At 39.5% G+C, this 22,954-nt stretch overlaps 1 protein-coding gene across 2 annotated transcripts in view; it reads left to right on the top strand.

Annotated features, from left to right (window-relative positions):
• FRMD3 (FERM domain containing 3) overlaps positions 1–22,954 on the top strand; it is a 345,545-nt gene that overhangs the window by 196,140 nt on the left and 126,451 nt on the right. For both annotated transcript variants that reach the window (XM_040244433.1, XM_040244429.1), the window contains exon 4: positions 20,868–20,946. In XM_040244433.1, coding sequence (XP_040100367.1) covers positions 20,868–20,946 — 79 coding nt within the window. The remainder of the gene's footprint in view (positions 1–20,867; positions 20,947–22,954) is intronic.

Raw genomic sequence — 22,954 nt, 5'->3', positions numbered from 1 at the left:
ATCCCCACCATCTTACCCTCATGTTTCATGGTCGAACAGGGGCACAGATGCCTAGTTCCCCTTTGATTGTGGGGTTTGCTAGTAAATGGTTCAGGGTGGAAAGTCAGTGTTGTGGGGGGTGGTAAGAGGGGCAGGTGTATTTTGAAATTAAAATCTTGCTGATCACGTTAATGAAGATTGAAGTATTCTTGTCCACCCCTCAAGCTCCCCAATATACTTTCCTGAGTAATGTTTTCAAGCTCTGGTGTTGTGACCTGCCTCCCCTCCTCCCCCAATGAGCTCTTGGAAAAGCTGGCTTGGGAAACATCTCTGTAGTGCATAGAATATCTGGCCATCCACTTGGGGGCATTGTGAATAGGGTGTTGACTGCTGGTCCTGGGTGGCATGATGTTTTGTCCTGGTCACCTGTGCTAGGCTGTAGTCAACCTGCTTTTACTTATGGTTTAGAGGAGAACTTCTGAAATGCACCTCAGAAATTCATTGCCTGCCCTGGAGTCCATTTATCCCTTCATGTCAACTTTCCCAGGGCTCTAAAATGTGGGTGATAAGTCAGTTTCTCATCAGAGATCAGGTTAGCACGGATTAGGTCACTAGTCATCATTCAAGGGAGTCTTTTCTTTTTTTAAATATGGAGAAATTATTTGAGGCAAGGTTTTTAAGTAAGAGAAGGAAGAAACTGAATTATGATGGCAAACTAGTAACCAACATATCAATTCCTTAACTCTTTCCTTTTACCCTCCTGCTCTCTCCTTTTTCTGTCCTCACTCAGACCTCTGTCTGTCTGTCCCTTCCCTTTCTTTTCCTGTCTCTCAAGAATAGACTCTGACCAGTGCAGGACTCACAGCCAGCCGGGTTGTTCAGGCTAGCACCCAAAACTGCTGTGGGCAAATGATGCTGCAGGGAGAGGACAAGAAAGATGTGTGAGGTGCAGGCAAGGGGCAGCAATGCATGGAAAGTTCAGAGAAGTCAGCCCCTTGAGGTGAGGCTGGAACAGAGTTGGGACAAGCATCCAAGATTAAGTAGCAGGACACAGGTACCAGGGAGCTCTGTATAGAATGACATGTAGGCTAATGAGAATAAACTCATTTATCTGAGAAAAAACTAGCTGATCCTTGGCTTTTATCCCTTAAATACTTTATCCCTTAATGTTTTAATATTGTTTTTATGTATTTTAAAATATTTAGGCAAATTTCCAGTAAAGTTATTTTTAGTAAATGGTTCTTTGACTTTGGTTCTTAAACATCATGAAATAGTTTCCTTAAGCCACACACAGTTTTAAAATATAACATCTATAAAGTAAGATGTATTTCAGTACTTAATAGAAGAGAAAATTTTAAATTGGTGAAGATTTTTCTGCTTAAGAGCTTTGTATCTACAATTAGTAAATCTGAACAACCAACTCAGAATATATTATGTTTTGTAAAAATAGTTTCAGGATTGACATATGACTCCTGGCTGGTTTTAATCTAACAACAAATAGAATCTGAATTTGGAAAAATAATTGTGTAAAATTCAGTTTCTAACCAGACATGGTGACTCACTGATTCTAGGGACTAGCAAGGTTCTTACCCAAAGGGTAAGGGTCTTACCTGTTACCTGGTCCTCTGTTGTATTGTTAAGAACATTAGCAAACAAAAAATTATGTAATTTTTCTCGAGATCACAAGGCTAGTTTTGTGGTTGTTGATGATGTCTTTTAGTATCAAGAATTTATTGTTTTCTTATAAATATGTCCTAGAAACAGTCACTATAATGTAAATTAGGAAAAAATTTAAACTAAGGCATATCGACTGTTAACCCAGAAAAACCGGGTCCAACCAATCCATGGAACTCATCCATGAATTTATCAACGGATCTGGTTGCAGAACCCCAGGCAGCTTCCTCTTCGGTTGTTGTTCATTCGTTGTGTTCAACTTTTGCAACCTCATGGACTGCAGCACACCAGGCTTCCCTGTCCTTCACTATTCCTGGAGTGTGCTCAAATTCATGTTCATTGAGTCAGTGATGCTATATAACTATCTCATCCTCTGCCTCCCTCTTTTCCTTTTGCCTTCAGTCTTTCCCAGCACCAGGGTCTATTCCAGTGAGTCAGTTCTTCGCATCAGGTGGCCAAAGTATTGGAGGTTCAGCTTCAGCATCAGTCCCTTCAAAGCATCAAGTCCATTCAGGCTTGATTTCTTTTAGGATTGACTGATTTGATCTTACTTTGGCTGTGGATATACAGTTTATATTCTGACTGCCTTCGAGGAGGCAGTAAGAGAATAATTCCTTCAATGAAGAATTTACTCCATTCCCATCCCACTCATCAGTGATAACCAGCTTTCCAGTCCTTTGCCCTGACCTCATTAAGATCCCTCAGACTATGTGGATTACCAGAGAGGTCAGGAGACCAGCTCTCCTGATGAATAAACTTTCTACAAAATCATTATTATATCTTACTAGTATTTTTAAAAATAATTTTTGATAGTATCATGCTTGTGGTTTTTCTAGCAGTTCAGAAAAGTTTAAACTATTTCCTTTCTCTTCTCCCTTATATCTCCATGTTTACTTCAAAGAGATAGCTATTACTAACCATATTTATATATCCTTCTGGGAATTTTTCTTTACATATAAGTTCCCCCAATTTATATAAGACCTTTTGTAAACAAAAATGAGATCAGTCTCTATATATGACTCTTCACCTTGTCATTGTCTTAATAATTTTAGAGTTTTTAAATCAAAATGAGTGATTGATGATTAACTTCATTTAAAAAATGGTTTTCAGGAATTCCTTAGTGGTCCAGTGGTTAGGACTCTGAGCTTCCAATGCAGGGAAGCTGGGTTCTATCCCTGGTCAGGGAATTAAGATCCTGCATGCTGTGTGGAGCAGGTAAAAAATAAATAAACAAAAATTTTAAAATGGTTTTCTGATATTTAATTGTATACATCTATGTGATTTACTTACTAATGAATATCAACATTGTTTATAGTCTTTTCCTATTATAAATTATGCTGTAGTAAACATGCTTATATGTATATTCTTGCATATTGTCCATCTGTACTAGAATTTCCTAAAAATAGAATTGTTGGATCAAAAAGAATATACATTTAATCTTTCCTTAGAAGTAAATACCCATCCAAAGAACTTATAGTACATGAGCTTAACATTACATGAGAGTTCTTATTTCCCCCAAATCTTGTTAAAAATAAGTATCATCAAACTTAACTTTTACGGTGACCTCAAATCTATTAGGAAAGTGAAATATTTGATTTAAAAAACTGGACAGTCATTAATTATAAACTTTAAAATTGAGAAACTTCTTAAACTAGTCTTATTTCTCCTCTGAACTTAGGAGTGACTTTAAATTTGGCTTTTTAAATGAATACACGGTAAAACTGGCTTTGTTTTGTTCTATAGTGCTGTGAATTTTTAACACACAGATTTGTGCAACCATCATCACAGTCAGGATACAGAACACATCTCCCCAAAAACCTTACTTTTGTGGTCTTTTTTTGTAGTTACTCTCCACTCCCCAAACAACTAACAACCACTGATCTATTCTCTGTCAATATAGTTTGTATCTTTTGAGAATGTCACAAAAATTGAGTCATACAGTTTGTAGTCTTTTGAAACTGGCTACTTTAACTCAGCATTAGTAACTCAAATTCATCCAAGTTCCTGTATTTACCAATATATGATACAGAAAATTAAAAGAATAGTTGGTCTTTGAAAAAATCAAGAAAAATTGATGAACCTCTAGCAAGACTCATGAAGAAAAAAAGACACAAACTACCAATATCAGGAACAAAAGAGGAGATGTCACTACAGACCCCACAGAACAACTCTAGGTATGTAAGTTTGACAGTTCCTCAAAACCCACAAATTACCAAATGAAATATGAAATTCAAAATGTGAGTAGTTTTACAAGTAAAGAGACTAGATTTAAAACCTTCCTGAAGGAAAATCTTCTGCCCACTTGCTGTTATTTGTTTTGCTGCTGGGACCCCTTTTCTTGCTCTTCAGGCCTTAACTAGGAGCTTCTAAGTTTGTACTGATGTCCAGGTATCTCTGAACAGGGGACACAGAAGAGAATATGTGATGATGTCGACACTGGTTCGCTGATCCTTTTAATTCTTGTCTTTGTTTCCAATCTTCCTGATATTGTTTACTTTCCAGAGACCTCAAACAGCTGCTGCACTGTATTCTGTCCAGGTATTATAGCTGCAGTCAATACAAGAAACAGGATGGGGTGTAATTAGTCCATACTGCCCAAAACTGAAATTTTAAAGTCAACTTTTAATCATTCCTTGTATATTAGGTGAGAATTTAGATAGGCTTTATAATTTACTTGGGAAGCATTGAGGGAATATCTTTCTCATTTCCCTTTTCTATCATTGTATCCATAGGTACAAATGTGGAGTGAGCTGGTGATTATTTTTTTCTTTCTTAACTACTCAGACTGCCTGTAAGCAAAGTGCATATTTTGAATGTTTGGTTTTCAGAGTCCTTGCTTTCCATGCAGGAATGTTGCTATGCAATACACACTGACTCTTCTCACTTCAAACCTACTAGCTTTTAGCCTTGTCCCCATGACTCTGGAATGTAGCCCAATGTGTATATATGTAGAGACATACATCAAGAGGACAAAAATTGTATGTCCTATAAGATCTATATAATCACACAAATTATACAAGCATGTAAAGGTTTTAAAAAGTTATTATGACGCAGAACTATGGAAGTGAAGTGAAAGTTGCTCAGTCTTGTCCAGCTCTTTGCAAACCTATGGGCTAATACAGTCCATGGAATTCTCCAGGCCAGAGTGAGTAGCCTTTCCCTTTTCCAGGCAGAAGTATGGAAATGGAACCTTATTTCCCCATGATTGAATTCCACTTGCTGTGTACCCCTATCTCCTCTGAAAAGTTTCACCTTGTTACTTCAGGGTAACTCAGGATCTGCCAGTTTAGTATTTGATCTCTTTCAGCAAATTACTTAGTGAATTCATAATTTAAATATGAAAATGCATACCCTATGTTGTCCTTCTCCACAAACAGTATCATGTGGCACGAGAAGCAAACTTAGCATCCATCGTGGCTGCAAGGGTGACATCTCTCAAGCCCAGAATCCTCTGAGTCCTGCAGGACTCCTGTGTCTTACATGATTTGGCCTCTGGTTGCTGGCACCACTCCCATTGCATCCTCTCTGGATGCAGTGGTGCCGCTGGAGTGTGCGCTGCCATGTGCTGCTGAGACCTCTGGCTCCTGCCATGGTCTTGACCTTCACGGCTATAGGCTATAGACTCTGCCCTCCTGTGGTCCCCGCTGCACGTCTCTTTCACTGGTTGCATCTCAGCACATCTGTATTCACCACTGGGACAAGCTGAAATTGCTTAGCCTCTTCCATGCCATGCTTCAGCCTCAGGGTTGAAACTTGGCACGCTATCTAAGGCTCACTCTCTGCTTAAACACGTCATGCTGCCATTTCCTTGGTGTGCTCCAAAGTTCCAAAGGATCACTTTCCCTGAACTCTGGGATTTCTTTGTCTTGCCCCTACCCTTCACTCTGTTAGCCAAGCCTAGGGTGCTGAGGGATCTGAATTCCTCCTCAGAGCTCCATAAAACATCTTAACCTTGGTTACGTCCTCTCTGGATCTCTCCAGGTTCTCCACCTGCCTTTCTTCCCTACCCCTTTCCAACAACTAATATAGCTTTTAACCTTTGATATAAAATTAATGTTCTAATACAATAGCTTTTTTATATACAAGCAGTAACAGTTTCTCAAATATAATAAAAAAGAAGTGCTATTATTTATAATAGCAATAACAAGTAAAAACATAAATTTCTTATAATGTGTAAGGTCTATATAAATAAAACTATGAAATTTTACTGTGGAGTTACTGTAGCTAAGAAAGCTCAATAAATGCAGACTTCTCATGTTTCAGGTTAATATTAATAAAATCAATTTGTCACATATTAATATGTACATTCAATAATTTTCCACATCACAGTTTCAATCAGGTTCTCTATGGCATTTAACAAATTGATTCTAAGGCTCATTTGCAAAATAAAATGCTCAAAAGTAGCCAATAAATATGCAAAAAAGAACAATGAACGATGATGGAGTGCTTGTTCTATTAGATAGCAAATCAAGGACTATGAGCTATAGTAATTACAAGAGGCCTCATGATAGACTCATAAAGTAATTAAGATAGAATTAGGAATAGGAAAAGAATCAGTAGAACAGAGAAAAACAGTCCCATTATGTTTGGAAATATAGGTTGTAAGAAAGGTTATATTTCATATCAGAAATATAAAGATTCAAGGTATAATTTTAGGGTTGCGTGTTCACTTGGGGAAAAACTAAAGCCATCCTTCACATCATGCATGGGATTAATAACAAATGAATTCAAAAGCTAAATATATTTAATAATTTATAGGAAGTTTAGGTGAAAATTTAGGAGTGTTTTATTTTTTGGTAATACTTTATTTTTTGGCCTTATTAGAGGATGTCAGACATGACTTAGCGACTAAATAACAACAGAGGGTTATACAATAAGCAAGTGATTTGCTATTAATCTATTAAAATAGAGAAGGATAATTGAAAAAATTGTGATATTTCAATTGCTAAGCATCAAAGATTATGATAAAACTAACACTATTGAAGAGACTGTTCTTTTCCCATTGTGTATTTTCTGGTCCTTTGTCATAAATTAATTGACTGTATATGGGTGGGTTTATTTTATGGCTCTCTCTTCTGTTCCATTGATCCATGTGTCTGTTTTCATGCAAATACCATATGGTTTTAATTATTATAGCTTTGCAATAGAGTTTAAAATCAGGGAGCATAATGCCTTCAACTTTGTTCTCCTGTCTCAAGATTTTTTGGGGGGGTTATTTGGGGTCTTTTGTGGCCCTATATAAATTTTAAGATTAAATATTTTCTGTTAAAAAAATGTCATTGGAAAAAAAAAATGTCATTGGAAGTTTGTTAGGAATCGCATTGGATCTCTAGGTTGTTTCGAGCAGTATGGATATTTTAACAATATTAATTTTTCTAATCCATGAGCACAGAATATCTTTCTATTTATTTGTGTCACCTTCAACTTTTTTCCTTACTGTCATGTAGTTTTCAGTATACAAGTCTTTCACTTGTTTGGTTAAATTTATTCCTAGGTGTTTTATTCTTTTGATACAACTATAAATGGGATTGTTTTCTTAATATCCATTTCCAGTAGTTTGTTATTAATTTATAGAATCGCAACAGATTTTTCTGTATTGATTTTGTATCCTGCAACATAAATGAATTCACTCATTAGTTCTAATAGTTTTTTGATGGAGTCTTCAGGGTTTTCTCTATATAACATCATGTCACCTGAAAGTAATGACAGTTGTACTTCTTCCTTTCCAACTTCAGTTCAGTCTCTCAGTCGTGTCCGACTCTGCGACCCCATGAAGTGCAGCACGCCAGGCCTCCCTGTCCATCACCATCTCCCGGAGTTCACTCAAACTCATGTCCATTGAGTCGGTGATGCCATCCAGCCATCTCATCCTCTGTCGTCCCCTTCTCCTCCTGCCCCCAGTCCCTCCCAGCATCAGAGTCTTCCTTTCCAACTTGGATGCCTTTTATTATTTTGCTTGCCTAATTAGTGTTGTAGGACTTCTAATACTATGTCAAATGAAAGTTATAAGAGGGATTATCCCTGTCTCATTCCTGATCTAGAAGGAAGAGCTTTCAGCATTTCACTGTTGAATATACTAGCTGTTGTTGTTGTTGTTCAGTTGCTAAGTTGTGTCCAATTCTTTGCAAACCCATGGACTGCTGTAGCACACCAGGCTTCCTTGTCCCTCACTATCTCCCAGAGTTTGCTCAAACTCATGTCCACTGAGTCAGTGAAGCCATCCAGCCATCTCATCCTGTCACCCTCCTATCCTCCTGCCCTCAGTCTTTTCCAGCTTCAGAGTGTTTTCCAATGTGTCAGCTCTTCACATCAGGTGGCCAAAGTATTGGAGCTTTAGCATCAGTCCTTTCAATGAATATTCAGGGTTGATTTCCTTTAGGATTAACTGGTTTGATCTCCTCGCTGTCCAAGGGACTCTCAAGAGTCTTCTCCAGCACCGCATTTTGTTAGCATCAATTCTTTGGTGCTCAGTCTTCTTTATGGTCCAACTCGATCATCCATACACAACTACTGGAAAAACTATAGCTTTGACTATATAGACCTTTGTCAGCAAGTGATGTCTCTGCTTTTTAATATACGGCCTAGGTTTTTCATAGCTTTTCTTCCAAAGAGCAAGCATCTTTTATTATCTGTAGCTTGTCATAAATGGCCTTTATTGTGTTGAAGTATGTTCCCTTTATACATACTTTGTTGAGAGTTTTTTTAAAGATCATAAATAGATTTGAGTTTTATACATCCATTCAGATGGTAATATGATTTTTATTCTTTATTTTGTTCATGTGGTGTATCATATCAGAAGTATTTTTTGTAATTATGGAATCAAATAGGATTTCCTAAGGAAAACATCAAACCCAGAAGTAACAAAGCAAAATGCTAACAAATTTATACAAAATTTAAGTGTTTGTACTAGAATATTTGGTTTGTTTTCTCTACAGAGTCGATTCCTAGTAAATATTTGTTGGATGAATGACTATAAAATGAATTATAAATGAATTAAAATACAAGCAAAATAATGGGAAGAACATTTGTCAAGTATATAAAAAGTAGTAATATGCAGACTATAAAAAGTCGATGCTATAAGCCCAAAGAAAAACTCAGTAGAAAAATGTGAAAAAAAAAACACATAAAAGGAATAAAAATAAGTGGGCGATAAACTTATAAACAGATGTTCAACATCGTTAGTAACAAGGAAAATACAAATTAAAACAAAATATTTTTATACTGCTATTCAGTCACTGCAGTTGTATCTGACTCTGCCACCCTATGGACTATAGCCCACTGGACTCCTCTGTCCATGGGATTCTCCAGGCAAGAATACTGGGTTGCCATGCCCTCCTCCAGGGGATCTTCCTGACCTGGGGATTGAACCTGCATCTCTTATGTCTCCTACAGTGGAAGCCAGATTCCTTACCACTGAGTCACCAGGGAAGCCCTTATTTTACCAGGAAAATTGTAAATATTGATAATAGCCAGTCAATGAGGATGAGGGTAACACTTCTGGTGGGAGTATATAAACTGGTAAAGCCATCTGGGAGGGAAATTTGGCTGTATCTTTCAAGATTAAAAATCCCTATGTCTTTGGTACAAGGTCATTTCCATGAGTCTGTTGAAAGCAAAATTTATTCCAGCATGTATATATATTATGCAAGGATGTCCATTGTGTCCATTGGAGTATTGCTTATCACACTGGGAACTGGAAGCAATAAAAAGCTTCTAAGTTTTGGCCAGGCTAAATAAATTATGTTGAGTGCATGTAGTCATTTAAAGAAAAAAAACAGACATATTTTATTGACACCAAAATATTTATTAGATATATAGTAGAGTTTAAAAAGCAAGTAAAATACCAAGTATAGAATGATCATAAATGAAAATATAAAGATTATATGGAAATAAATACATATTATCTATATGACTATGAAAATGCACAGAAGACAGACTAAATAGATGTATACTGACTGCAGTTACCTCTGGGAAAGAGAATGAAGTAGACAGAGGTGAGGCCCTCATGTCTTACTACATATAGTTACATTTTACTCTGATCTTTTCAGTGAGAATATATTCATATATCACTTGATAATAAAGAGAGAACATAAAAGGAGAGGGAGCTTTATGCAAAAGTCAAGAAAGGAGTAAAGATAGGAAGAAAGGAATCAAAGTGCATTATGCATTAAGCATGTACTGCAGAAATAGAGACCTGGATGAAAGAAAGCCCACTTAGTCTTCTAAACAGACTCTTTGCTTAATCCTGGCTGGTGCCTAGTTAGACCAGGAGAAGAGTTAAAATCTTATTCTTGCTCTATATATCAAGTACTGTGCTGCCACCAAGCACTGTGAAGGGATAAGGGTTCTTGGAAATGGCTTCTGCATGCAAATCAGGGTGCAGAGAACCCCATTCTCTGTATAACACATGGATTTGGGTTCAGCCATAAGAACACTGTTGAGTCAAGTTGCTGGCTGATATCTTTGGTGCTTCCTCCCCAAAGTTATGATTGTTTTTCATGGAAGCCTGAGATGGTTTATAATTTGTGTTTCTGGTAATATTTATGACACTTTATGCTTGTGTATCATTCCTTGGTTTTCCAATAGTCCTGGGGGCTAATATAATTTTGTTAATAGGGAGCATGTACTCTGCTGTAGTACAGACAGAGAGTACCAGGAGCATTTCCTGGTGGCTCAGGGGTAAAGACCCACCTGCCAGGGCAGGAGATGTGAGTTCGATTCCTGGATTGGGAAGATCCCCTGGAGGAAGGCATGGCAACCCACTCCAGTATTCTTGCCTTGGAAATTCCATGGGCAGAGGAGCCTGGGGGGCTATAGTCCATGGGATTGCAAAGAGTTGGACACTACTGAGAAACTCTGCATGCACGCATACACCAGAAGCATAGATTTTGCTCTGGTGTCAGGAACAGGAGAACAGCCACAGGTCCATACCCAGTCATGGGACTCATTTGGATGATAATTCTATTCTTCCAATTATTCCCTTTGCTACTAGTTCCTAAGGCTGTGGAAACAAAGTACCATACAATGGCTGGTTTAAAACAATAGAAATTGATTCTGCCACAGTTCTGAAGGCTAGAAGTCTGAAGTCAAGGTGTCAACAGGGCCATGCTCCCTCTGACGGCTCCTCTCACTCTTGAAGATCACTGGCCAGCCTTGGCATTCCTTCCTCGGCTCGAGGCTGCCTCACTCCAGTGTCTGCCTCCATTTTCACATTGCCTTCTCCTTATGTTTCTCTGTGTCTGTATCTTAATTTCCCCTTCCATCTTTTATAAAGGATATCAGTCATTAGATTTAGGGCTCACCCTAACCCAGTATGGGGCTTCCCAGGTGGCACTAGTGGTAAGACATGAGACTTGGGTTCAGTCCCTGGGCTGAGAAGATCCCCTGGAGAAGGGCATGGCAACCCGCTCCAGTATTCTTACCTGGAAAATCCCATGGACAGAGGAGCCCGGTGGGCTACAGTCCATAGCATTGCACAGAGCTAGACCCAACTGAAGTGACTTAGCACGCATGCACACAGGCTAAACCAGAATGACCTCATCTTAATTAATTACATCTTCAAAGACCCTGTTTCCAAATGAAGTCACATTCAGGGTTTCAGGTTGCTATGAAATTTGGGGGTTACACTACCCAGCTCACTGCACCAAGCACCCCAATTTAGATCTCCCACACCCTTTATCATTCCTATTTACTGTTTGGGTAGCCTTCATGATTTTGTTTTGTGGCTCATTTCTTCTCCTTTGTGTATGTGTTATTCTTTGTTGAACTTGATCATACATTCTGACAGTAAAACTTCAAACAGTTTACTTCTTCAAACACACCTTGGACTGTAGCCCCATCTCTAGACTTTTTGGGGCAACCTGGCCTGTTGTCCTCAGGCATATAGATATACTCATCTAATCCTTAGTATTTAGTTTGGAAGATTTCTTTACTTGGTCCATGGCTTACTACGAGCCTCTGCAAATAGTAAGTTCTTAATAAATGCTTGTTGTCTAGAACCAAACTGCTCCTTTTAGAGAGCAGGCAGAAGAATTTAAACTGCCATATACTTTGAACACAAAGTAAAACTCACACTTCTGAACAAAACCCCTTGCATCAGTCAAATGCGTAACACTAAGTCCCCAGCTGCTATGGTTTAGTTTTGGCTGGTTTCGCCCTCTTCAGTTTTCTTCTCTCCAGTGCTTCTTTCCAGCTTTAGGGGCAGGTGTTTTTTATTCTCATCATAGCTTAGTAGGTTTGGCCAACTGTCTTTCTTTCTCCCAGGTTTGACTATTTCATCTAAAATTTCTTTTTTTTTTTTTTGATCCTTCTCTGAAAAAGTCCATTTATAGGCAGTTTGGGCCTATAAATAATTTCCACATTGTGTTCTTTCTTTATTTCACAACATGGATAGAAATAATGATAACAAAAGTAATGACAAAATACCTAAAATTCATAATGTACAATTCTAATTGATTTGCACATTTGGTAAGCCATGGGTTTCTAATTTTTAATAGGGTGGTTGGTGGTGACATGGATGTCACTTTGATTGAATACAATGTTATGCTTTGGGGAGGACCCAGCACTTCTTATGGAAGAGAGGGAATGTGGCAGGAATGGTAGAGAAAGTGGAGGAAAAGGAGCATCCTCCAGCGGAAGCCTTTATGTCACCAGGGAGATACTTTCAGGGCTTCCTTTCTCCTTCCAGAGTGCCCATGTTGTTTCATAATGGGTGATGTGATTCAAAACTCCATGTGTTGGCAGCACAAAAGTTGAAATGATAACTGTGATGGGCCAAGAGAGTCCATGCTTGGTATATGAATCCTAGAGGTGATTCAAATCTGGGTCAACTGGGTTAGGAAAGCTCTATTCATTTCTTTTTCCCTTTGGCTGGAAATACTTTATAATGCCTCATTTTTAGATGCATTTTTGTGGTAAGAAAAAAACACCTCAGTACCAAGTTACATAAGTAATTTTGCTTTTGCTGTTATAATAATAATTATTATTATTACTAGTTGATTTATACCAACCAACATTACTCCTGAGGGGCCAGTGAGTTACACAACATCTGCAGCAAGCAGGCACCTGGATCTCCTGCCTTCGGTTTCATGTACTTTTACTAACCTTTTTTGGCTGAAATTCTCAGGTCCTGCACCCTAGTCCCAGGCAGCAAAGTTCCTCTTTAGAAGCAGAACTGCCAAATATCTCTTCATCTGGGCACCTATTTCATGAGTATTCCATCCCCACTCCTTCCTAAGAAATGACAGTCCCCCTGTCTCCCTTTGAACCAAGATATGTGACTTAGGTCAAGTTAAAAGACTCAACGACATCCACATGGGTTTCTTCTTCCACCTCTAGGGTGATAGTAACTCCTCTGGGTTGAGTGTGAAGGTCTCAGGCAGTCTGCTGGGCACTCTAGCTCATGAATCATGTCATCCTCATCATGGTCTCTGTTAACAGGACCCCTGGGCCAGACCCAACCCGCCACCTGGTTTTGCATGGCCATAGGCTGGGAGTAGGTTTCATATTTTTAAATGGTCAGAAGGAAAGAATATTTTGTGACATGAGGAGTGTATTAAATTCAGATTTCAGTGTTTTATTAGAACATATCATGCCATTTGTTTACATCATGTCTGTGGTTGCTTCTACCCTGCAACTTCTGATGGAAGTAGTTGAGATAGCCGCCTTGATGCCAGCAAAGTGAAAAATAATTACTCTCTTATCCTTTATAGAGAAATTTCACAGATCCTTACTTTTAGGTGGTTGGTCGCATTCTTATCCCCATTTTGCAGATGAGGAAATGAAAGTTGAGAGTTTTAAGTTTATACCAATTTGTTCAAATGGTGAACTTGAGATTAGGCATGTTGAATATCAAAGTCCCTGATGGAGCTTCTCCTGTGCAGCACAGGCAGTCAGAGAATTCCAAGAATAAGTATTTGTGAGGCAGCTGCTCAGCACTCCAATGTCCCCGAAAAGAGTGCTTAGAGGGTGACTTCATTCTCCCCGTGTGGGTGTGAGTGTGTGTGTGTGTGTGTGCTTAAAACATAAGAGAGAGCTATAACAGGAGGAAGATGAGTTAAAGAAATGTTGTTTTTAATCTCTGCTTTGGAAGTAGAGGAGGTGCAGTACCAGTAACATCTTGGAGGCTGCTGCATGTCATTTCAGTCAAAGAGGGATGGAGGGATTACCTGTGCTGTTGATGATGATAGTAACAGTTGTCACTTAATGGTAATAATCATTTCCAACTAGAAGAGAGCAGTTGTTAAGAGAGTAGTTCTCTGTGGCTGGTTCATTTGAGTTACAGTTTGTTATGAGTAATGCTTTGCCCTTTCAGCACGCAGCACCTTTTTCCACATACTCAGAAAGAGCGTGTGCTCCCGAGATGTTTCATCACCAAATGTGGCTCATCAGTGTCCCTTTGCACTGCTGCCCAATGGAGACGTGAGGTGTGGCCCTCAGCTCTCAAGCTAAAGCCCCTGAAAGGACCTGGGAGGGACTTTTGGTTAGGAATAAAAAGGTGTCAGTTGTGCTGAACAGACCAAGGACCCCTGATGCCTGCCTGATGTCCTTTGGAAAGTAAGCCTCTTACTTGGAATGCTAGGGGTCCTTTCTGCAACACCAAACCCTCTGCAGTGGTTTTTCCAGAGTTTGAAAGTCTGAAAAATGATCACACTTCTGTTTTCAAGAGTCCCAGAGGGAAGCATGAAAGACACATTCTTAGGTTTAAGTACTGTCCTAACAAATGCCTTTTGGAGCCATGGGTACTATGCTTTAACTGCTGTTGAACAGAGTTGGGGTGGGGGAGGTGTGTGGTGGGGTGGTTCATAGCTGTCAGCCAAAATGTGCATGAGAAGGATCATGAGTTTATATGTACATTCCCAAAGTTATGTTTTTCTATTGTTCTTTATAATGATTGGAGGAAGACCACTGTATTTTAAGAAAAATTGCTGAGGTATGTTTCACCAGCCAAAAAAAAGTTTCACCTATTTATTTTTACAAGATTTGAGGATGGTTACTGGTTAAAAATCCCTGGAGATGGGAAGGGCATCCCACTCCAGTATTCTTGCCTGGAGAATCCCATGGACAGAGGAGTCTGGCAGGCTACACTCCATAGGGTCACACAGAGTCGAACATGACTGAAGCGACTTAACATGTTTGCATGCTGATTAAAAATAGAAAGTCTTTTTTTTTTTTTATTTTCATTTTCACCGGGGAGGCTGCTCACCTAATCGTTTCTTATCCCTATCCTCATTTCTGAGCAAGATCTCAAAGTGCAGATGAAGTCTGTCTCTGCTTTATAAACGATTGTTCCTCTCCCCATGTTCTCACTGTTAACAAACCACCCAAATGACAATACCCTGGGATCTGCTAATGCATAAAAGGGGCCCCTGAGCTTCCCTGCAGTGGCACTTGGCCTACCCTGACAGGTAACAAAGGGTTGTGCCAGAGGATCCCTGCTGTTCTTGGGGCGATTATCTGCTCCCAGCATTTTAAAGTGGATTTAACATTTTCCCCTACTCTGCTCCTCCGTGATGTTCTCATTTTTAGCACTTACATGGCTGAGTAAATGCTTTTCAGCTGTTGACTTAAGTGCAGTTCAGTCTTTTTCTCTTCCCTCCCATATCCAGCCTTCCTTTTCCCTCTGCTCTTCTGTTAGGAAGGCTTACCTAAATGAGGACTTTGTTGGGGTGCTGCCATGTGTGTGTACCAAGAACCCGTTGGACCTGTCCAAACACCTCTGGGGACGTTGACATGCCCCCCGGTGCTGTTCCCTCTTCCAAAGCAGGACACAGAAACGTTAAGTGTCTTGCTTAAGATCAGTGTCTGAAGTCTCCTTTGAGGTTCGAGCACTCCTGGTGGGCTTGGGTTTCCCGTCATCCTGTGTGCTTCTATCACTGATGCCAGAGCCTTAGTACCACAGTAGAAGTGAACGAGGGTGTTGTCCCCTGTGGGGTGCCCCATGTAGTAAAGCCACATAGTGGCTTTTCATGATGACACTGTCGGGGAAGGGCCCCGAGCAGAGCGTAGGCGTTACTGCCTACATGTTACCTCTGTGTTGGGTATTTCTTGCTCTATAGATAGCTCCTTCATCAGACATTTCCAATTCCACTTCTGAACCAAATGTTTGGGCAGATAAGTGCCAGCTTTTACCCTATTCCTCTTTCTCTGTAACTTAAGAATAAGGCATGGAAGCTGGAGTGGCAGAGAGACTGAGCTGCAAGACGAAGGGAGTGGGCTCATCTCCACAAGAGGATTTTGACCTTAGACTAGTCCCAGGGAGCACATGCCAGCTGTCAGCTGGAGCCTGGAAAAGCTCCTTTTCCAGCATTTATGCAGCTGGTGGGGTGTCTGCCAGTGCTCCAAAGCTGAGCTTTTGACCCTAAACCACTGCCAACATATTTGGGTTTAATGATCTAAAATTTTACATAATTGTATTTCTCCCCTTGTTTAGTTTTCTAGAAGGTAATAAAGAGAATTGCACTTAGGTTGGGGGATTTGCTTGTGTGGAGATGAGAAAAGGTAACAGGGATGGGGATGGTCTTCCCTCTCCCCTTAAATTCTTTATTCTTCTCCATAGCAGTTATGAGCTTCAAATGTCCTACATATTTCATTTATTTATTTTCATTTTATATCTGTTTATCCCACTAGAATGTGTTCTCCATGAAGACAGAATTTTTTGTTTATATCTAAACCTGTGCCTGATACCTAGGAGGTACTCAAAATTTTTGTTGATTTTAATTAATCCTCCCACTAGAAGTAGCTATTGTAACCAACTCCAGAGTCCCTGAATCTGTTCCAGCTGTTGAAGGGCAGAGATTGATTTGTAGGACCTGAGATTTTTCAAATAGAAATCCTAGAAATTGCTGTAGTGACTCAGACTGTGGACCTTCTAGACCAGTGTTCTAATGGGATGAATGTGATAGCAGCACATAGCTGTTCACCTTAACATCTGCCTCAGAGGTTGGGCACCATCATTATTTCAGTCATCTAGACAGGGAGAGAACTAATCCTTTATCAATAAGCAACTCTGAGGTTGGAAAGCTGAATAAGACATATATGTCCAAACCCTCATAAATCTTGTCATCAACATTTTAGGGGGAAATTATTTATCTTTTCAGCTTCTTCCAGCCCTGTGAAGGAGCATTCCTTAGCTTTACTTCTTGCTCTATAATATAATCTTTCATCCACAGCCTTCAGTGTGTGCTTTAAGGAGAAGCCTGCTACCTGTGGTTCATTACGTCAAGATCATGCACTTGTTTTAACCTATAGGAAAATTTTTTTCTTTTCTTGGCAACACAGGGCCAATGATGCTGGATCAATATGAGACCACAGTAGGGGTATATGTGATAGTAGAAGAAAACGGGTAGAAAATTTCAGACTTGAAAAGTGCTGCCTCTAGGTTTCCCTGTAGTTTAATGGTAAAGAATCCGCCTGCCAATGCAGGAGACACAGGTTCTATCCCTGATCTGGGAAGATCCCGTATGCTATAAAGCAACTAGGCCTGTGCACCACAACTATTGAGCCTGTGCTCTAAAGCCCAAGAGTGGCAACTACTAAAGCCTAAGCACCCTAGAGCCTGCGCTCCACAACAAGAGAAGCCTCTGCAACGAGAAGCTAGCACCACAACTAGAGAATAGCCCCTGCTCTCCATAACTAGAGAAAAGCCTGTACAGCAATGAAGACCCAACCCGGTCAAAAACTAACTAAATAAAATTATTAAAAAACAAGAAAAATGCCACCTCCTGATTCTTCTGCTACCTGCTTGGCATCCCTTCTCTGATAAGGGATCTAGTGGTGAGCCTACCACCGGAACCTTGTATTAATTTCTTCCATGATCACATCCCAGAAAATGGAGGGGGAGATGGCAGGAGCTTAGTGACTTTTTCTGTCTGACTTAGCAGCAATATCTATGAAAAGAATTACAGCTGTTGGTCTACTGTAAACTCAGAGTGAATCAGCACTGAGAGGAGGCTGTTGATAGGGAGCAACAGTTATGTTCAAAGTAAAGCCTGTGATGGTCCCCTCACCTGAGCAGCCCTGGCAACTACTGGGGCTCCAAGCTTGAGGAAGCACAGAGGAGGCAGGAATATATCCAGGGTGAGGGCACTCAAAACTCCCATATGAGGAGCAGTTATAAGAACTGGGGATATGTATTTTATTTTATTTGTATTAATTTTTTGGCATTGTGAGCTTTTGATTGCAGCGTGCCAGCTTCTCTGTCTGTGGCACATGGGCACATTAGTTGTGGTTTATGGGCTCTCTAGTTGTGGTGTGCACGCTTAGTTGCCCCGCAGCATCTGGGAATCTTGGTTCCCTGACCAGGGATAGAACTCACATCCCTTGCAATGGAAGGCAGATTCTTAACCCCGGGACCACCAGGCAAGTCCCTAAGGATGTTTATTTTAGAAAAGGCTCAGAAGCACCTTGAGCTGTGTCTTCAAATGATGGAAGAGCTCTCCATGTGGGAGAAGCATTAGATCATTCTGAAGCCTCAGGTCTTGGAACAAGGATGGCTGAAAGGCTTGCCTACAGTCATGGAATTCAAAGATGGCTGCCTGGGGACCACCTCTGAGCCTCACTGCATGGTCCCTTAGGAGGAATGCAAATCCCAGTTTGTATCCAATTAGCTCAGATACCTATTGAAGCCAGCCTAGGGCATGGCAAGGAAATACGCTGACCAGGTAGAAGAGAAAATGACAGCTCTCATTTGGGTCTACCTTCTGTGAGCCTCCTTTTCTCTATTTGCCTTCAGTCAGCTGATTTTATTCCCCCAAATTCAAATATTGGGAGTCTATATTAAAATATATATATTTAATAATTTATGAAATAGTTAATGATATATGGAATAAAAACACTTGCATTTAATGATATCTCATTATTGTATATATCAATAATATATATAGTATACATTATAGAATGCATGTATTATAATGTTGGAACAACGTGAATAATTTAAAAAGAATAGATAAATAAATTCTAGTGTATCATATGAACTATTATGCAATTGTTATAGACAGTGAGTTAGATCTGTACCTAATGTCCTAGATGGATGGGCAAGATAGTTGAATGAGATAAGAGAAACATACATAGTATGATCTCATTTTGTGAGAATAAATTTAAAAATTACTTACGTGTGTAATCATGTGTGAGGATGGCAAAAGTGGAGAAGCATAGAGATGAAGTGGTTGTTAACAGTGGTTGGCGAGTCTGGGGTGGGGTGGGGAGCTGGGGGACAGAAAGGGCAGGAATGGAGACAAAAGCGAAGGAAAGTGAAAGGGGAAGGCTCATCTGTCTCTCTATCAGTATCCATCTATCTATCTGTCTTTCATTTCTCTATCATCTGTCTGTCTAGCTTCATTGGTTGTGCTTAAACATGTATTAATTTTGAGGACTTTAATAAAAGGAGGAAGAAAGAAAAGAGAAAAAGCCTTTTTTAAATGCTGTTTTCTTTTTTGTTCTGTTGCTTGTATAACAACTGCCTCAATCTTTCTATTAAGGACATATTTTATCATTAAAAACACTATTAGTTTTCATTTTTTAGAGATGATGATTTAAATAAATTGAAAAAAAACTGGGGAACATGTAAAGATAAAATATTTTGTATCAAAACTGAGTTTCCATTTGTGTTTTTCTTCATTTTTTGCTGTATAAGAGGTGTACATTTTCCCCTAGTGCTCCAGAAAAATGCTCCCTTTCTTTTTATTTATTTTATTTATCATTATTATTATTTTTTTACTTTACAATACTGTATTGGTTTTGCCATACATTGACATGAATCCGCCACGGGTGTACATGAGTTCCCAATCCTGAACCCCCCTCCCACCACCCTCCCCATATCATCTCTCTGGGTCATCCCAGTGCACCAGCCCCAAGCATCCTGTATCCTGTATCGAACCTAGACTGGCGTTCTTAAATGTAGGGAACACACGGTCAATTAAGAAACAGTTAAGTCAAATCAAACAACTCAGTTGAGAAATTTGCTAGTTTCTGGTGGAGAAGTGGAGCATTGAGTAAAGGGTTCTGACACCTGTGTGTATGCGTGTGTATTTTTAATCAGTTTTTCTTTGGGGAGATACCTAGCAAAATGCTGCTATGTTTTCCTGGGATTTGGATGCTTTCTTTCAAACTGTTTTAAATAATTATTTTCCAGATTAAATTATCCTCATTATACATTCATTTTTGATACTGATAGTCCTTTCTACATAAAGAATTTGTCTACATACAGAATAGTCCCAGACGTTATAGAATTGACAGGTGATTTAACCCCTGCTTATTATGAAAGAAGATTTGAGACAGAAGAGAGTGCTGTTTCATAGTCACATTTGGATGTAAACTCAGAGGTGATCTCAGGCATCATAATGATTCAGAGACAAATAATAATGTCAGGTCCATAGAAATAATAATACTAACCATCGTACTTCTTTGATTTTAAGATGCTCATTTCGTATATTAACTGAAATCTAAATGTATCTTATGATACTTGTGTGCATTTATTAGGTTAATATTGCAAGTCAACAGTGGTCTTATAATTAAAGGTATCAGAAATCCTATAGAATCCCCTTGGGAGCTTATTGAGTTCTGGATGTTTTAATGCAATTAGTACATTCCAGAATCAATAAACCTCAACCAGAATTTCAGTCTACATATAGCCATCTTGATTCAGACAAAGCAAGAAGTTATAAAAGTGTTTCTTTTCATGCAAGCGACTGCCTCATTGATAGATAACACTAAAATAATAGTGAAAATTATACAGAGTAGGATCTGTACATAGCAGACTGCATTTTAAGAATCTTGATTTTAGTTCAAAGGCACTATCACTTTGGGAAAACTAGTCATGTATGGTGACATTTTTCCATCTCACAGGCTAAAAAAAATATTTCACTAGGCCAAAATCCTGAGTGGTACTTACGAACAATGTATGTGTCAGAAGAGAGTGGAAAGAAGTGGAAGAGAAAATGTTATTTGAAGCTGTGGCCTGGAGAGAAGGAAGGAGCCGTGACATGGAAAGCTGTACTGACTGACCAGGTTGCCCGTATCCTAGTTTGCTTTAGGTGTCTTGTCAAGCATTTCCATTGAGTTTTGTGGTCACTGTTGCTTTGTTTCTTCTTCTTTCAGAAAATCCTCCTCCCGCTCCCCCCAGGCTCGATGGAAGGCTGCATGGCTGACTCGCCTGTGTGTGTTTGAGCTCATGGTCTTAGCTGCTTTTCTCATGCTGTTTCTTTATGATGTTTCAGCTCATCCACCATACACCATGTGCTTTAGAGTGAAATTCTACCCACATGAACCCTTGAAGATTAAAGAAGAGCTCACCAGGTATTTTGTTTGTTTGTTTGTATGTTTAACGTGCCCCATGAACCAAAGCCAGGGCTGCTGAGTCTTCCTCCTAGAGCAGAGCATCTCCACCAAGCAGGCACTTCAGCTCAGTATTTGGCTTGGAATTGTTTCTCTTACACTTAATTGTCTTGGGATTTTTCAAACCGTTGTCATTAGGAGTGTAATTAACTGTGCAAAAAAGCAGTGGGTATAAGGAGGAGCTGCTCCCTGAAAACATCTGACGGTGGGTTGCTAAAAATAAACAGAAGATGACTGTCTTTAGGATATGGGCAAATTCATAGCTAGTGCAGCCCCTAGGACTTATCTTGGGGATCTAAGATTTTCTGGAAGGGAAAAGATGCCTTGACAGAATGGAATGTTTGTCATTCCACATTCCACTTGCTAAATGACCAAGCGTGGAGCCAGCTACCCTCTCCTTGTAGAGTGTTCTCAGCCCAGCTATTTGTATTTTCTAGTTCTTGGGCCTCCCCCACTTCTTGTCCCTTTCTGCCGCGGCCACATGCAAATAGTCTACCTTCCTGAGGTTCCACAAGCAGCCGGGGCAGTGCCACTGAGCGGAGTCCCAGGAGGGCCAACTCGGTGGATAAGAAGAGCCCATGCTCTTAGTGCTTAGTTCTTAATGAGGCTTTGATTTGATGCTTAGTTCTTAATGAGGCTTTGCTTTGATGCGTGTAAAAAGTTGTTCCCTCTAGTCTTCCCAGAATAATCTGTGTGGGTCCAAATGCAGAAGAGAAGCAAAGGCAGTTGGCCCTGATCATTGTGTGCAGAGGCACATGTAGGGTTCTTGGGGGTTGTGTTATCTTATTATCCATGAGGGGCCAGTCAGGCTCCACCATACTGGCAAAGGGTGACGTTGGAAGGGAGCCTTTCTCTATTAGTAATTTGTGCAAAGCCATTGGTGGAGGTTTGTGCTTGGGGGTGGGGCAGGGTATGCAGGGGAAAGGAGATGATGGACATTGTAAGTGGTGCTTGGCATTTTGCAATCTGGCCTGTCTTTTTAAAAAATTAAGATAAAATTCATGTAACAAATTATTTTTCGTTGTTTCAAAGTGCACAATTCAGTGCCACTAAGCACATTCACCATGGTTGGGCAACCATCACCATTATCTAGTTCCAGAGCATGTCATCATCCCCCTGACCCCCAGAAAGCTCATACCCACGAGCAGTTACTACTCACTCTCTCATCCCCCTGGCCCAGGAAACCACTCATCTGCTTTCTGTCTCTATGTATTTACATGTTTTGGACATTTCATGCAAATAGAATCAAATTGTATGTGGCTTCAGCCTGCTTTTGGCTTGAAAATTTTAATCATTTATTTGTTAAGTTCTTCCTCAGTTCTGCTATCTGCAAGGGCTGTATGAGCTACTTACATAAATAGAGAGAGAGACATATTTGAAGATATTTGTCCTGCCCTCTGGGTGCTAACAGTGTAATTAGGAAGATCAAATCAAATACTCATGCCAGGAATGATTTTATCAGGGGGCCAAAATGGCTCACTTTTGTCACTTGTTTTCTTTAAAATCTTTTCTGGAGGATAAAAATTGAATATGTATCACAATATAAATTAGGGATGTATTTTTTTTGTTGTTGATGTTGAGAAAAGCCCCTTTTGAAAGTAAAAGGGTACAAAGTTTTAGTTACTAACTCCAGTTAATACCTCTTAGTTAAATTTGCTAGCATTTTCCTACTTTTGTCTGAATAGCTAAGGTATTAATAGTGGAACATTTTTATGTCTCTGATGGAAATTAAGATAATACTGTGTCCTTGCACAGGTAGAAATGGGCTTTTCTGAGTTAACACTGTCCTTAGAATTTGAAAGGAATCTGCAAACTGTGGAATGACTCAGATACTTATGTTTAAACCCTATCATCTTGAAAGAGTTTAGTTTTTCTTGTTTGATAAGTTATTTTATCATAAGTTAATCTAAAATTTAAGAAGAATTTAATAAATGAGAAGCTAAGATCACATGTACGACCAGGCTTAGGT

Source organism: Oryx dammah, unplaced genomic scaffold (genome assembly GCF_014754425.2).
Source record: "Oryx dammah isolate SB20612 unplaced genomic scaffold, SCBI_Odam_1.1 HiC_scaffold_1, whole genome shotgun sequence".
NCBI lineage: Eukaryota > Metazoa > Chordata > Mammalia > Artiodactyla > Bovidae > Oryx > Oryx dammah.
The sequence above is the reverse complement of the archived record's forward strand: the minus strand, read 5'-3'. Positions and strand labels throughout refer to the sequence as shown.